The sequence below is a fragment of the Caretta caretta genome, chromosome 1, assembly GCF_965140235.1.
Source record: "Caretta caretta isolate rCarCar2 chromosome 1, rCarCar1.hap1, whole genome shotgun sequence".
Taxonomy (NCBI): Eukaryota; Metazoa; Chordata; order Testudines; family Cheloniidae; genus Caretta; species Caretta caretta.
The window spans coordinates 40,247,636-40,263,419 of NC_134206.1; the positions used below are offsets into that span (position 1 = coordinate 40,247,636).

Consider the following 15,784-nt stretch of genomic DNA (forward strand, 5'->3'; position numbering starts at 1 on the left):
AATTAAGTGTTTTAGGAAAAATTGTCAGCACGGCCACCAGCCAGAGTTGGTGGCCACATTCTGAGGCCACCAAAAAATTTGTTGTGAGAACCCCTGGCCTAGACTGCAGAGTTCATGGTCTGTTTACTTTGAGCCCTAAGAAATTTGAAGCACAGGGTTAATGAACAACTTCGGAGCAAATTAACTTGGTTATTACACAAAAGGTATTAACACCTGCTGAAATGGATTGTTCATTTTAATGATGTTAAATGTCAGGACTAAACAAGTATTAACTTCTTTGACACCATCTCCTAAAACATCTTTTTTTTTTTTTTAAGTGAGAAGAAAGGTAACAGTAAGTGGTTTTTAGCCTGATTAAATTCTTGGGTCAAGGAAATAGTTCCTGCCAGTAAAATCATTGTGTATCTTTTAATTGGTTAGCTCTGCTTTTGACCACTCAGGTTACTGAACACTTGTGCCAATTTGTAATGTAACATACTGTTTGGTGTTTTACCCCACTACGGATCATTACCTCCAGTTTGGCTCTGGAAAAATAAATGTGCAGGATTCTGTGCACATTATCCTGCCAGTCAGTACAAGACAGCAGGCAGTGATTACATTTTGGTGGTTAGACAAAACAAGTAACTCGTTTGGGGTTTGTATGATAGATGGCAGGCAGCAAGTCTTGAGTTTGGGAATGGACATGCAATTAGAATGGTTGACCCTGGAAGACTTTCAGAAGCATTTGGATGGAGATGATGAGACTCATTCTTCAACAGAACCAATATCAAGTAGTAAGTAATTTTTGGGAAGAGGGAAAAATTTCTTATCTGGTGTTCTAAAGCGAATATTCCAATTGAATGAATTTTCTTTCAGCTCTACTGAGGGATGCTGTTAAAAATGGAGACTATGTTACAGTAAAGATGGCGCTTAATTCAAATGAAGAATATAATCTGGATCAAGAGGTAATATCTGTAAAGAGGAGGTATTGAAGGGAAATTTTGTACAAATCCAGTGTATGGAAGAGGAGACTTTACATAGAGCTCTTCAGGTTAAACTGTTCAGATTTGAAATTGGTAAGCAAATATGTGCGTAGTTAAATATTACAAATATACTTAAATAGAACCCTAGATTCTAAATTGGCAGGTAAGCAGGAACTAACTTTCAGGTATTTGGTTTTTAAATCTGACTAGCTTATATTTAGTGTACACATATAGTTGTGTTTTGGGTATTCTAAATGGTTATTGATCTCTTCTCCATTTCCTTTAAGTAAAACAGTCAGTTAACTCTTTGGGGGTTTGTTTCTATTGCAAATGACTGTATGCTGTAAAACTTGACAAGTATTTCTAAAATGTATATACTTCTAAAACATATATATATAAGCATGAGAAATGGATGGACTTAAATCACTGATTTTCACCATGATTTAAATCAGCAAGCAGGAAACACTGATTAAATCGTGGGTTTTAATCTTGTTTTGCATCTGTACTTTTTAGTTATTTTCCTAAAGAAATGTTGATTCATTGGCTGGTATCCATTACAACATGTTGATTTGCAACTAAATACAGCATTTACACTAAATTTGGTAAGTCTTGCTAACCAGGAGGATACATTATATCTATACCAGAGCTTGTGGGAATGATTTGAATGTGGCCTGGTTATAGTGCACTTGTCCCCCCCAAGCCCATTTACATGTCTTGCTTTTTTTTTTTTTTTTTTTTTTTTTTTTAAATGTAGGTGATCCATGATGGTATCCCTGAACTGTGCTGAAGCACCGGGCTATCAAAGATTGTAGCACATTTCAGAGACTTCATCGTGGTCCAACCTATACTTATATGGAACTGTGTTGTAACTGGGTGCCTTTACAGGTGTAGTTAGTGTAAACAGGCTCCCATTTGTAGATTTTTGACTGAAAAGTAAACAATTTGTTGCAGGATTCAAGTGGAATGACGCTAGTGATGCTTGCTGCTGCGGGAGGGCATGATGACCTCCTCCGGCTCCTTATCAGAAAAGGAGCTAAAGTCAACTGTAGACAGAAAAATGGAACAACTGCATTGATACACGCAGCTGAAAAGGTTAGTTCCCTTCAACAGTATTCCTACATCTTGGCTTTTATTTTATGTTCAAACTCTCATTGCTCAGCTTGCTGCATCTAGTTAATTGAAGTATTTGTTCCAAATTTGCATCTGCGCCAGCTACTCAGATTGGTTAGTTGACTGGTGACCTTCAGCTGATATTTCTGAATGTAGTTAATGAAGACAATTTGTTGCAATATGAATGTTTGAAAATTGTAAATATCAAACTGCTGCTTGTGAAGTCTTACTGACAAAGCAGGCAGCGTTGATCCTATGACAAAACTTCTGTTTTATTTAATCATTTTCTTACTGTGTTTAAGTAAATGAAATAAGACAGTATTAATTTATTTGAAACTTCAAAAGATAAAACACCTTACTGTAAAGTTTTAGATGTAACAAAGTGTCAGCTATTTCATTTGGAAGTTTAGCTGTTCATGAATTAACTTGTCTTCATTCAGAACAAAAATCCTCCTGTTCATGACTTGTGGGGGGGGGACTGTTAAAAGCTTGCAAGTGAACCTGACATCCAGGGGTAACGCAGTACCACTTTGATGCCTTATTTTAGGGTCTTACACGCTACTAAAATCTTAATCATTCTACATTCTGTATTTAGCTTACTGTCTGAAATATTTTTAAATTTTAAAGTTTAACTGTTCTGTTTTCTTTTTTAAGAACTTTCTAACTACAGTGGCCATTCTTTTGGAAGCTGGGGCTTATCTTAATGTCCAGCAGAGCAGTGGTGAAACTGCTTTAATGAAGGTAAATGCAGTTTTGGCCTGACCTTGTTTGATATTGTCTAATATTCAGCATTTTAGCAAGCATACTATAGGAGGACAACAGTGTGGTATGTACAGGTATGTCTGTGGCCAGGTCTGTTTCCATGGTCTTCTTTCTCAAACCACATTTTAGCTTTAAATATAGGACAAAGATCTATTGTGTGTGTCAAAGCCCTCAGACTGCTGTCATTCGTGCAATAATCTTTCAGTCAGTGTACTAATGCATCTCTTACTAAATGGAAAAGCTTATGATAATGCAACAGTAAAGGTGCATGTTGCATGTAATCCCAAAATACACGTGTCATCTGCACACGGGTTTAACTGCAGGTTGGTTTCTCTGTTCACTTCCCAGATCAAGAGAATGTGAGTTGAGGATTGCAGGCCAGTCTGGTTCCTCAGCAGGAGGGCAAAAATGCCAAAAAGTGAGAGATGCCTCCACACCCAATTATTTTTGCCCCCAGGTGATAACCCAGAATAGGGTTTTCCTGTACTTCTTTTCTAGCAAGAGAAGGTCAGTCAGTGTTGTAATGGGGAAATGCTGAGACCCTCAATGTCCCTGGGAAGAACAAGGTTGGTGAGGTAATGTCTTTTATTGTTCCAACTTATGTTAGCAAGAGAGACAAGCTTTCAAGACACACAGAGCTCTTCTTCAGGTCTGGGAAAAGTAGGTACACCCAGATTCACAGCAAAATGCAAGGAGGAACAGATTGTTTAGCATAAGTAGCAAGCACATATTGTAAGGGACCATTCAAGGTAGAGTGGCCTATTAACACCTCTGCAGCCATAGGACAAAGAGTGTTGTAATAAGCCATAAATTCAGTGTCTGTTCAGTTCATGATTTTTAGTGTCTAGCAGAGTAATGAATTTAAGCTCCCAGACTCGTCTTTTAAAAATGCTGTGCGGGTTTCCTTTGAGTATGATATCGTTCTACTTTGCATATTGCTGTGATGCTGGGAGTACCTTTCCCAGGCCTGAAGAATAGCTCTTGTGTGGTTTGGCAGCTTCTCTTGCTCACCAACAGAAGTTGGTCCAACAAAAGAAATTATCTCCCTCACCTTCTCTCTCCAATATCCTGGGACTGACATGTCTACAACTACGCTGCATACAACCTGGGAAGAACGGTCAGTCAGGTGGACTGTATTTAATGTTCTATCCAGCGACTCATTACATCAGCTCTCGCAAGGAATGTTGAAGTTCTCATACTAGGATTAGATTATCCATGGTAAGTGAAATGCATAACTTTTGTGGACAGCATAATCTATTTAGAGGAAATCATCAAGAATATGGATGACACGTATGATAGGTTTATAAGTAGGAGACTTGTAATTTAAAATCTGAAATTAACATCCAGAAAGAATTAAAAGTACGGGAGTGTAACCTGTAACTATTGTGATTGAGTTCAATTTTATGAACTCCTCAATCCCCAGTTAGTTTTTAAAATACTGATTCTGCTGTAATTCAGTTCTCATTATGAAGTATTTTGCTACTTCACGTGTGTGTGTGTTTTTTCCCCTTTCATGTGTAGGCTTGTAAAAGAGGAAACTCTGACATTGTACGACTTATGATTGAAAGTGGAGCAGATTGTAACATTTTATCAAAGCATCAGAACAGTGCACTTCATTTTGCTAAACAGTGTAATAATGTACTTGTGTATGATCTGCTCAAGAGTCACTTGGAAACGTAAGTAGTCTGTAGTTCTTTATTGTCTGAAACTTCAGATGTGGTTCATGTACTGCTTGATTTTGGCTTAAGTCACTGAGGAGAAAGTCAGAGAAATGCTAGGGAAAAATGCAAGTTTCCCCTAGACGGAAAAAATAAATTAAGCGGTCCCAAAATCACCCAGGGATCGGCAACCCAACAGTTTTTGAAACATTGAATAAAATTGCAGAAAGAGGAGGCAACTGACAAGCAGCTTGGGCTAATGTATTTCACTTTATAAAAATGTGCCTGTGTAGTGCTCTGGGGGCTCTGTTATTCAGTAGCACCCACAGTGTGCTAGGTACTGGTCAAACACCTGAACACAGTCTGTGAGTTGAAGAGTTTTCAGTATAATACCACCACCTTTATGAAGAGAGGGGAGGCGGTATAAAAATGTGTAGTTAAAATATATACATCTTTATATAAGTGTCAGTTATTCCTACCTGCCCATCAGTCTACTTATTATTAGTTGACTAAATCTTTTAGCACTGCTAGGTAGAGGGGAAGAAACAATTAAAACTAAACAAATAGACCAATATCAAGCAAACTAGGCCCTTCCAAATCCTCAAAGTCCTTCAGATCCAGAACTCACTATTTTCCCTCTAGGTCTCTCATGAGAAAAACAGAGGTTTTAGTTTGAGTTCTGGAGGTAGTGTCAACTACCACAGACAGGGAGAGGGTGATCACTGAATAGGAATAATTTAAAGCTTTAAATTGAAACCAGTGTCTGTAAAGTTGAGAACCAGGAACCCTGGAGTTCTAATTCAGCCCCTGACCTTGGTTAAGTCATTTAACCCCTGTCTGTTTCAGGATTCCCTGTTTCATATGGGTGTTTAGTAACTACTTGTAAAGGTCTAAAATGCTAAGTATTATTGACAGATGCTGTCTTTCCCTTTGAAAGTTTGGTTGTCTGCTGCTAGTAGAAAGGCTTTGTCTGACTCCCTCATCACAGTCACTGCACAAATCAACTCTTCAGTGAGAGTCTTATCTCTCTCTTAAATTGAATTTTTACTCAACATGAACTGGGAACTCTGTCTGTTCTCACATGCAGCATCATAAGTAAAACTACAAATCAGCCTGGCTGCAAGCAAAGTGCTAATCAGTACAGTAGAGATGCTGTCTCTGCCTGGCCATTGAGTTATTCCAAGGGCACTGAGTATTTCCTGTTGTTGGAATTTTGTTTCTGTACTGGAGGACTTTCCAGACCTGTCACCAATTTGAATTTTGTGAAGATTCTGCGGTGTACCTGTCTCAAGCTCATTGTGGTATTTAACATCTGCAGACCAGACATAAGCAAGCAAATCTCACAACCAAACTAGATTCCTGATAAAATTTGATAGCAGCTCCTCATTTCTAGGAATTGGGATATTCCTCCTTTTAAATGTAAAGCAGGATGTATTAGCTTTTGGAATCCTAAATCTTACTCTCTAGAATCCTTCTGTGCTTCAATAACTGGTACATCTGTTACTGATAGTAATCTTTGTACAGTGATATGATCCTTATCTAGAAGGGAATACAGTTGCTCTAAATCTACTGTAAGCATCATTTCTTTGCTTATATAGGCTCTCAAGAGTAGCAGAAGATGCAATTAGGGATTACTTTGAAGCTCGTCTTGCCTTGTTGGAGCCTGTCTTTCCGATTGCATGTCACCGTCTCTGTGAAGGACCAGATTTTTCTATGGATTTCAACTATAAACCCCCACAGAATGTGCCAGAAGGTAAGATTAGAATCTGTTTCTAATCTGCAGCTAAAACAATGTATGGTATTACACAACGCTAATTTAACCATAAATTCCATCTTTTCAGAAACTTCCCCTTACTTCATTAGTTACTTTTTTTAACCAAACATCCTCCCTACTTCATTCCTTTTGGCCTTATAACTCACTTATTTTTCAGGGCCTTCCTTCAACTTGTTAGTCAGGTCCTTTCTTTACAACATACATTTCCGTTGCCAAACTTAAGCAAACTCTAATTCTTTAATTTCATATTTATCCTACACCTTGCCCCAATGACAAAGGCAGTCATCCTGCAATGAGCTTGCTTTCCATTGGTTTGGGAGTCGAGAATCTTTGTGGTTCTGAACAGCAACACTATGGACTAGTTATGCATTACCAAAGCAGTGAAGTTTAGTATTTGTCAATATTTGCCAACAACCAAAATGGCGATCTTATAATAATGTACAGTGTATTAGTGTGAAGTTCTGTTTTGTTTAAAAACAAAAAAACCACAGTACCCTCCATCTAAATAAGGATTTAGTCAAGATACAGTGGATCTAGTTTTTGGTCTCCTTTACCAGTTTGGGGACGCGGGTGTAACTTTTTAAAATCATAAACCTTCTAATTTCAGATTGATCAATTTCATAAAGAAGTTGTGATCTAATTGTCTTCTCTTTAGGATCTGGAATTCTTCTGTTTGTTTTCCATTCAAACTTCTTTGGTAAAGAAGTCATTGCTCGGCTTTGTGGACCATGCAGTGTGCAAGCAGTGGTTTTAAATGATAAATTCCAGCTTCCTGTATTTTTGGTAAGTATTGTTCATTTAACTAGTTAATCTGCTTTTATAGCACCTCTACAAAAAACAAACTTGTAATCTGTGTAATTTCAAGGGATTTGAGGTGTACTTCAGTCCCAGAATATTTCTCGTGACAGACCTTTTAATATAGTAAATTGCAGAGGTTTCTTCGTTCCAGAACAGATTTAAAAAAAAAACAAAACACTGCAGTTTCTCTGCAGTAGAAATGGTTATTAAATATTCCCATTTTCCTGTCTTCAAGGCTAGTGAAGATCAGGGTATCAGAGATGAAGCACTGTCAGTAGGGAGTTGAGCAGGAAGTGGGGAAATTGTCAATCTTAGTGCCTTTTCTGGTCAGCTTCAATCAATGACATGAGAATTTCAAAAGCTCAAGAATCCCAGTCTCTTAGCCATGAAAGAACTAAGTTTGAGTTAAACTGCTTTGTATTAAGTATACTATCTTGAAATTTGTAGCAATTAAACTTGTATTCCTAAGTTTACCTTTCATTAGTGCTTCAATATAATCACATTCCCTAGTTCTGTTTCTTCACAGAGAATGATGCACGTACACCAAAGGGCTTAATTAATGTAGTCTCTGAACTATCTTTCCAAAAATACTCTTGTAGCTATGGATGAGATGTTCTTAACTCTGATCTCTGTGCTTCTCTGGGCTTTGAGGTTAAATGCAGAAGTGTTTGCCACACACCAACACTAACTTATTGTAATTTTTTTCTTTTAGGATAGTCACTTTATTTATTCCTTCAGTCCTGTTACAGGCCTTAACAAGCTTTTTATACGGTTGACAGAAGCGCCTACTGCCAAGGTGAGACATGCTTACCTGTCCAAAATGTGCATAATGAGGTGGCGGTAGAGCGATTTTATTTTGACAGATGTTTCAATGTCTTTCTCTTCCAGGAGTCTCAGTACTACAAATTATAGGCCTGGCCTATAAATGTAAAATTGTTTAAGGTGTTCCTCATTTCCTTCCCTTCAATTCAGTAGCCAACCCTTTTCAGCCGCGTCCCAGTCTATCTGTGGTGATGCCAAAAGTCACTTAGGGTCACCGCTGATGAGATTCACTTTGAAGTTGGAAATATTTCCATCATGAATAAACAATAGCCAGAGTAATTCATACCCTAGAACAAAGTGCTTAAATTGCAGTAGGACTAAATTATTGCAAATGGGGTTTACTAGGTCAGTAATAGGGAGCAAGTAAAGGTAGCAGCTACCAGATGTGCACTGAATGATGTGGGCACAGACCAACTACCGGCTATCTTTTGTTAAACCTGTGTAACTGGTTTCAGTGCTATGGAAAATTCAGAAGCTGTTACTCAAGAGCATGCATTGAAGTGAGGGTGTGCAATTTCCTTTTTAGAAGTGTAGAAAGTCTGCTAGATGCTGCCAGATAGTTCCTGCAGTGGTCACAATAGTCACCACAAGAGTAATGATAGGCTGATTCTGTCTAATAACACTTCTGGGAGGAGGAGTTGTGGTTCTTATTCTCTCTAGCACTACAGAATAATGAGGTTTTCCTGTATTTAATTATGCTGCCTATCAAATACAGTAGCATTTAATCCAAAAAGCTTTTCTAACAACCTGATTGCTGGCTAACATGATAAAGGAAGGTAATTCTATTGAAGCTCCTGGTCGAGGTTTGGAGTATGCTAATTTTACAAATTTGTTTGCTGTATGAACAGAGGATGCTTAAGGTACTTCAGAATATTAAGTACTTTCCTTTTAATTTTGATTTTCAAACTGTTCATTTTAGAATATGGGTCCAAAAAATTCTGATCCACCAAGTACAGATTATATAAACTCCATTTTCTTCAGTTACTAGCAAGTTTCCTCCACCTCCCCTTTACTCAGTATTTTTACCTTTGTGCAAGATATATGGATAGTCATTTGAAGCATTTTTTCCCTTCTTACAGGTAAAATTGCTAATGGGGGCATACCGAGTGCAGCTGCAGTGACCTCATGAAGTTGCAAGGATAATGATTTCACTGAGTTCTTTGGACATACTTCTGGTTCCTCCCTCCATTTAAAGACAGATAAAGCAGTTTGGAACTTTCGGCACATCCACTATTCTCAGATCGTGTTCCCACTTTAACACATTTAATCAGGCAATCTATATTTGAAAGTACCTATTGGATAGCAGATCAATGTTCTACTCGAATTGGTGGGACAGGTGTCAATTTTATTTTGTACAGGTGTAGATGTAAGTATTTGTGCCAATACCTGTAATTCCATTTTTTCTTTAATATGTAGAGTGAGCCCAGACTGCATATTTCAGCTTTTCCACAATGTGGAATGGTGCATATAAGAGCTAGTTAAGAAAATTAGAGGAAATGTCTTTTTTTTTTTTTTTTTTAGTAATTATGAAGATCTTCACTTGTAAACAAAAATTTTCTACTTGTCCTAATGGTAATGTTTCTATGTAAAATGCAAAGCTGTCATATTCTTGGAGCAGTGGGCAAAATTAACTTCAAAGTTGCTGCATTACAGAATTAACCTTGAGTTGCTAAGGGCTGCATTCTTAATGGTGGATAAAGGAGATCTGTCATCAGTGGGACTTCATGTCAACAATAAACTAGCAGTTACACTTAAATGATGATTCCTTCAAGTAACGCCTACATTTGTTTTGGAAGTATAGTTTATATTAAAGTTTAAAATCTACTTTTATATTGGAGAAACAATTGATAGTTTTACAGATAATCTGAATCTTTCAGGTCTTCTTGTGTAGACATAGAGGAAAATAAACACATACCTACCAATAAACTAGAAAACTTGTAATTACTTTCAGTAGCCAGATGATACTTTTGTAGACAAAAGGATGCTCACCGGGTTCAGACCATCTAAAACCTTTGAAGTGGGATTTCATATATTACCCTCTAATCCAGACATTAGTTCCTCAATGCAAAGAGCTGCTATCTTTTATTTAAATGACCTGTTTTATCAGATGACAGCATTTCTGGAATGGTTTTGTGCTGTTAAATACAAATGTAAAACTTCTGCATGAAGTATAGAACAATATTTTTGTTTGTAAATTAAACGTCACTTTGAAAGGTAAAAATCCAGATTGTGCCTTTGCTGTTCTGGTTGCTGTGTGTAATTTACATGCCGCTATGTGCCTATATTGTTACCAAAACTATTTGTGGAAGAAATGCTTATTGTACTGGAGTGCTCACCATTAAAACAGTGCAACTGTATTATATATCCCTTTTTAAGAACTGTGATTTTATGTAACTTCAAACAGATTAACTTCTGGTTCTGAAAGAAAAGCTAAAGGATTTAACTTTTTAAAAACATGAAACTTTTTAGATACCAAATTACAATAGTTTTAATTAAAGCACATGATTTCAATCTTGTGGAATGTCACATTAAACTAAATAAAACTAGAACAGTGACATACGCCCTTTGCAAATATACATTCTACTTTGTATCAAAATAGCTGTTTATCCTTTTTTATTTAAACACTATGGAAATTAACAAATGTGTTCTGGGGGAGATGTAGCTACTCTGCAAAAATTTTGTAATGTTATACCTCATTTATTACTTCACTTTCACAAATCATATTATTATGTTGAACACCAGTTCAGGATCAAGTACATTTGGGAATCTTGTATAAGTGCACTTTTCATATTCTGTGTGTTGCCTTGTTAGCAGTTTACTCATCTTAAACTCTGCTGTTGTGAAATAAACCTGAGTTTCAGAGGGCTTGCTCCAATAGAAGTCAGAAGCAAAACTTGCATTGATTTCAATAGGAACAGGATCTGTTCCTGAATGTCTCAATTTTCCTATTTCAGAAGGTTTTTTTCATACGTGTAGTGGACTAGGGTAGTCATTTTTCAGTTAGTTTTACAATTCCATATGTATGCATAGTACCTTCAACAAAATGTGATTGATGTGTCAGAGTGCATTACAGAGTGACCTCTCTTTTCTACTGAAATCTTCAATGATGGAGGTTTGAGGAATTCAAGAGCTGTGTGAGGACTGGGACAAAAGATCTTTTAACAGATTACCTTAAGCAGTCTTATTTTATAAACATAGCCACCACTTGGAAATTACTCTCTCCAGTGCAAGGTACATAAAACTAACCTAAAACATTTCCAGGAACATCCGTTGCTGCTCTCCAAGTTACCATGGTTTGTCAGTGCTTGGAGGTTTTCTTTGGGGGGAGGGGAAGAAATAAGCAAATGGATGCTTTTTTTGGTCAAATGTTCTTTTCTCCTATCAAACAATGAGATCAAGAGTGAGACTACATAAAAGATAGGGCTGTCAAGGATTAATCATGCTGTTTAAATAAATGGTATTCTATTATTGTTTAATATTTTTGGATGTTTTCTACATTTTCAAATATGGATTTCAGTTACAACACAATACGTGTACAGTGCTCGCTTTATTTTTGATTACATTTACATTGTAAAAAGCAAAAGAAATTGTATTTTTCAATTCACCTAATACAAGTACTGTAGTGCATTGTCTTTATCCTGAAAGTTGAACTTACAAATGTAGAACTTTTACCAAAAAAACCCCTGCATTTTAATGTAAAACTGTAGAGCCTACACATCCACTCAGTCCTACTTCAGCCAATCACTCAAACAAGTTTTGTTACAATTTGCAGGAAGTAATGCTGCCTGCTTCTTGTTTACAATGTCACCTGAAAGTAAGAATAGGCATTCACATGGCACTGTTGTAGCCGGTGTTGCAAGGTATTTACATGCCAGATGCGCTAAAGATTCATATGTAACTTCATGCTTCACCATTCCAGGGGAGATGCATCTATGCTGATCGATTACGATCCAAAGCAGAGCGGACTGATGCATGTTCATTTTCATCATCTGAGTCAGATGCCACCAGCAGAAGAAGGTTGATTTTCTTTTTTGGTGGTTTGGGTTATGCAGTTTCCGTATCCGAGTGTTGCTCTTCTAAGAATTCTGAAAGCATGCTGCACACTTCGTCCCTCTTACATTTTGGAAGGCACTTCAGAGTCTTAAATCTTGGGTAGAGTGCTGTAGCTATTTTTAGAAATCTCACATTAGTACCTTCTTTGTGTTTTGTCAGATCTGCTGTGGAAGTGTTCTTAAAATGAACAACGTGCTGGGTAATCATCCGAGACTATTATAACATGAAATATATGGCAGAATGCAAGTAAAACAGAACTGAGACATGCAATTCTCCCCACAAGGAGTTTGGTCACAAATTTAATTAACAAAAAAAAAAAAAAAAGAGCATCATCTGCATAGAAGCATGATGGGGCATACAAAGGTTTAGCATATCTGGCACGTAAATACCTTGCAATGCTGGCTACAAAAGTGTCATGCAAATGCCTGTTCTCGCTTTCAGGTGACACTTTAAATAAGAACTGGGCAGCATTATTTCCTGTAAATGTTTATCTTGGCGATTTGGCTGAACAAGAAGTAGGACTGAGTGATCTTGTAGGCTCTAAAGTTTTGCATTGTTTTGTTTTTGAGTGCAGTTATGTAACACACAAAATCTACATTTGTAAGTTACACTTTCACAATAAAGAGATTGCGCTACAGTACTTAAAATACTATCTTTTGTTTACAAATATTTGCCCTGCAAAAATGATCAAAAATAATATAAAGTGAGCACTGTACACTTTGTATTCTGTGTTGTAACTGAAATCAATATATTTGAAAAATGTAGAAAAACATCCCAAAATATTTAATAAATTCCAATTGGTATTCCATTGTTTAACAGTGCGATTCATCATGATTAATTTTTTTGAGTTAATCACGTGAGTTAGCGGCGATTAATCAACACCCCAACTCTTCCCTTGCTTTGTCTCTTCTCCTGGATGAATGGAGACTATTTCAGCACATAACTTCCATCCTAATGCTTCAATACTCAAAGAAATCAATGGACATAATGAAAAGTTGGAAGAAGGCTGAAGTAAAGCACCTACTGTCTAGGTTCCCAGTGCCCAGAGAGGAAAGCCTACCTTGTATCCTTATTGACCCCATAAGATTAGTCTCCACTGGTGGTGGCAACATGATGGCCTGGTGTCTTAGTGTTGCTCTGCCTCAGCTCTTTACAAAGCCTCCATAAACATATGCTACTTCCTCTTGCACGTTTTAGCTTCTCTCAGCAAAATGCCAGTACGCTGGCATCTGAGGTCTTGTTTGCTTCCCTCCCACCCTGTGGCAGCCAGTTTAACTTGGTAGAGTTCCTCTTTGCTGTCCATGGTGTAATCCTGTTTCCCACATTTAGTGCTTCCTATTGCTATGTCTTGTTGGAAAAGCACTAGCTGCACCTCCTTGCTTCTTACATGGGGCAGGGGTGCAATTTTCCACGGGTGCAACCTCTCTATTAATTGGCTCAGGAAGTGGAAACAGAATCTGTGCATTCAGTATTTTTTTTCCTCCCAGATAATACTGCTGTGGTGGTTTTGCTGAGAATCCTTGCAATGGGGTTTTTGGACTGGTATTTGAGTGCTCAATTATGCTTTAAGGGGGTAATTTGAGAGGGAGGGAGCCTGCCTTCATCTACCTTATGATCTTATTTTTCAAGCAGTAGTTTCCAGGGGCCTCAGCATGTTTAATACTCTTAGAAGTACATGACCCCCAGAAACTTAGTTTAATTATTCACTCTTTCTGTAGCTGCTTGCTACATGAGAGGTGTTGGTTTTGCACTAGCTTATATAGCATTGTCTCAGGACAGAAGAGAAGGGGCTCTCCAAAAGGGAAGTTACTTACCTTTTTGTCACTTGAGTTTTTTGACGTGTGGTCCCTATCTGTCTTCCATTGTAGGTATACATGTGCCTGGAGCCTGCAAACTTTTGCCAGCTTTATCTGTTGGTCTGTACCTGTGCCCCAGATCTCCTTGTGTTTCAAAACAAGTGTATAAGGGGCAGGAACGATGCCACTAAAGTTTCTTGTACCCTGCTAGACTGTGCCCTTACCCCATGTGGAGGGAGAAGCTGTGCCAACTAAAGTAGCATACAACCAGAGATCCACATCAATTCTCTGAGCATAGTTTGGCCCCACGCTCATTGGCAGGTAAAACCCCAGTGCTTGTCGCATGTTGAAATAATGTCTCCTCACGACACATGGGGCTTCAGAAAAAATGAAGGTAAATTAATCTGACTGGCTTACGTGAAAATCTGAAGCTATTTTACAAGAGAATTTTGGGTGTAGTCATAGCAAGACTTTGTTTTTATGGAATAGTGTGTATGGAGGACCAGCTGTTAGAGTCCTGAGTTTGCCTACCCTTCTGGCCAAGGTGATGGCAATGAAGAATGCAATCTTTCTTGACAGGAGGGATAGGGAACATGTAGCTAGCAATTCAAAGGATGACTTAGTGAGTGCTGTAAGTACTACGGTAAGGTCCCAGTGAAGAGTTGGTTTCTTCACTGGAGGGAAGATTCTACTGGGTGTTTGTTACTGGGTGAATAAAAATTGAGTACCTATCCTTTGATGGGTGACGTGCTGACAGGTGGACCTACAGGGAGTTCAGGGAGAGAGCTGTTGTTTTAAGCAAAAGATCATGTAGAATAACACAAATAGCCACTGCTGCTGGAGATGTATGCTTTTGCAGGGTCCAGATACCAGAAACATTTCACTTGGCTAAGTTGCATTTTCTGGTGGGATCCTTTCTGCTATTAAGGACAATTTACATGGCTTTGGAGAAGGGACATTATGGATGTGATGCCCAGCCAAATACCAAGCAAGGAGATGAACTTTTGCAGTGTTGGGATGCTGGACCCTGCCACTCTCCTGGGTCAAGAGATTCAGGAAGGACTGAACGTTGATTGGCAGGCAGGATGATGTTCATAGAAGACTTGGAAAGCAGAACTGCCTGGAATGACTGGGGGTAGTGATGATGACTCATGCCTTATCCTGTTGAATTGTCTGTAGGATGTGAGGCAGTAGTGCGATGTGAAGGCATGCTTCAAGGCATTAGGAGAACATTGCCTCTGGAGTGCTGCCTTTGAGCTCCCCGGATCAGTAAATGCTGCATTTCCTATTTGATACTTAAGCAAGTCCAAAGTGTGGCATTCCCCACTCAAAGAAAATGTTACACAATTCAATAGTGAGCATGTTCCACTCATGAGCAATACTGAAATGTCTGCTGAGGCTGTCTACCAATAAATCCTACGTTCCTGGAAGGTACTTTACTGATAGGGTGATCTGGTTTCTGATGCACCAGTTTCATAAAGTGACCGCTTCTACATAGAGAGGACTAGTTCTTGCTCCTGCTTACTTAGTTATGTTGTGTGATTTGAGTACATGATTAAAGCAGATGAATGGTAGAAAAGTTTTGCAAACTTTCTGGGCTGCCTGGAGTCCCTGAAGATTGATGTGCATTCTTCTTGGGGTGTCCAAAGTGCCCTGAGCCCTGTGACTGTCCATAATGATCTTCTTGTCAGGTGTGGGGGAGAGAGGAATGGAGCACTCATACATACTCTTTCGGTATCTTCCCACTATGGTAGTGAGGACTTGACACTGGAGGAAGTTGTTACTATGGTATTCCTATTGTGTGTGTTTCATGTGTATAATGTTCACAGCCAAGCCTTCAGGCAGCAAAGGTGGAATCTGGTGAACAGTGTGATGTAAATGTGGGAAGCCATGTGTCCCAGGAGAGAGAGGCAAATCCAAACTGACATTCAAGGGTTTCACATAACCTGGTCTATCAGATTGCTGAGGGAGTGGAATCTGATGTTTGAGGGATAAGCCCTTGCCCAAATTGAATCTACGGTCACTACTATGAATTCTATAGCCTGCGAT

At 38.3% G+C, this 15,784-nt stretch overlaps 1 protein-coding gene across 2 annotated transcripts in view; it reads left to right on the forward strand.

The window, feature by feature from the left end:
- MPHOSPH8 (M-phase phosphoprotein 8) overlaps positions 1-10,248 on the forward strand; it is a 46,933-nt gene extending 36,685 nt beyond the window's left edge. For both annotated transcript variants that reach the window (XM_075127275.1, XM_048845240.2), the window contains 9 exons: positions 648-773; positions 856-944; positions 1,914-2,054; positions 2,727-2,813; positions 4,356-4,510; positions 6,091-6,245; positions 6,922-7,049; positions 7,777-7,860; positions 8,966-10,248. In XM_075127275.1, coding sequence (XP_074983376.1) covers positions 648-773; positions 856-944; positions 1,914-2,054; positions 2,727-2,813; positions 4,356-4,510; positions 6,091-6,245; positions 6,922-7,049; positions 7,777-7,860; positions 8,966-9,007 — 1,007 coding nt within the window. In that variant the 3' untranslated portion in view covers positions 9,008-10,248. The remainder of the gene's footprint in view (positions 1-647; positions 774-855; positions 945-1,913; positions 2,055-2,726; positions 2,814-4,355; positions 4,511-6,090; positions 6,246-6,921; positions 7,050-7,776; positions 7,861-8,965) is intronic.
- Positions 10,249-15,784: the final 5,536 nt, after the last annotated feature.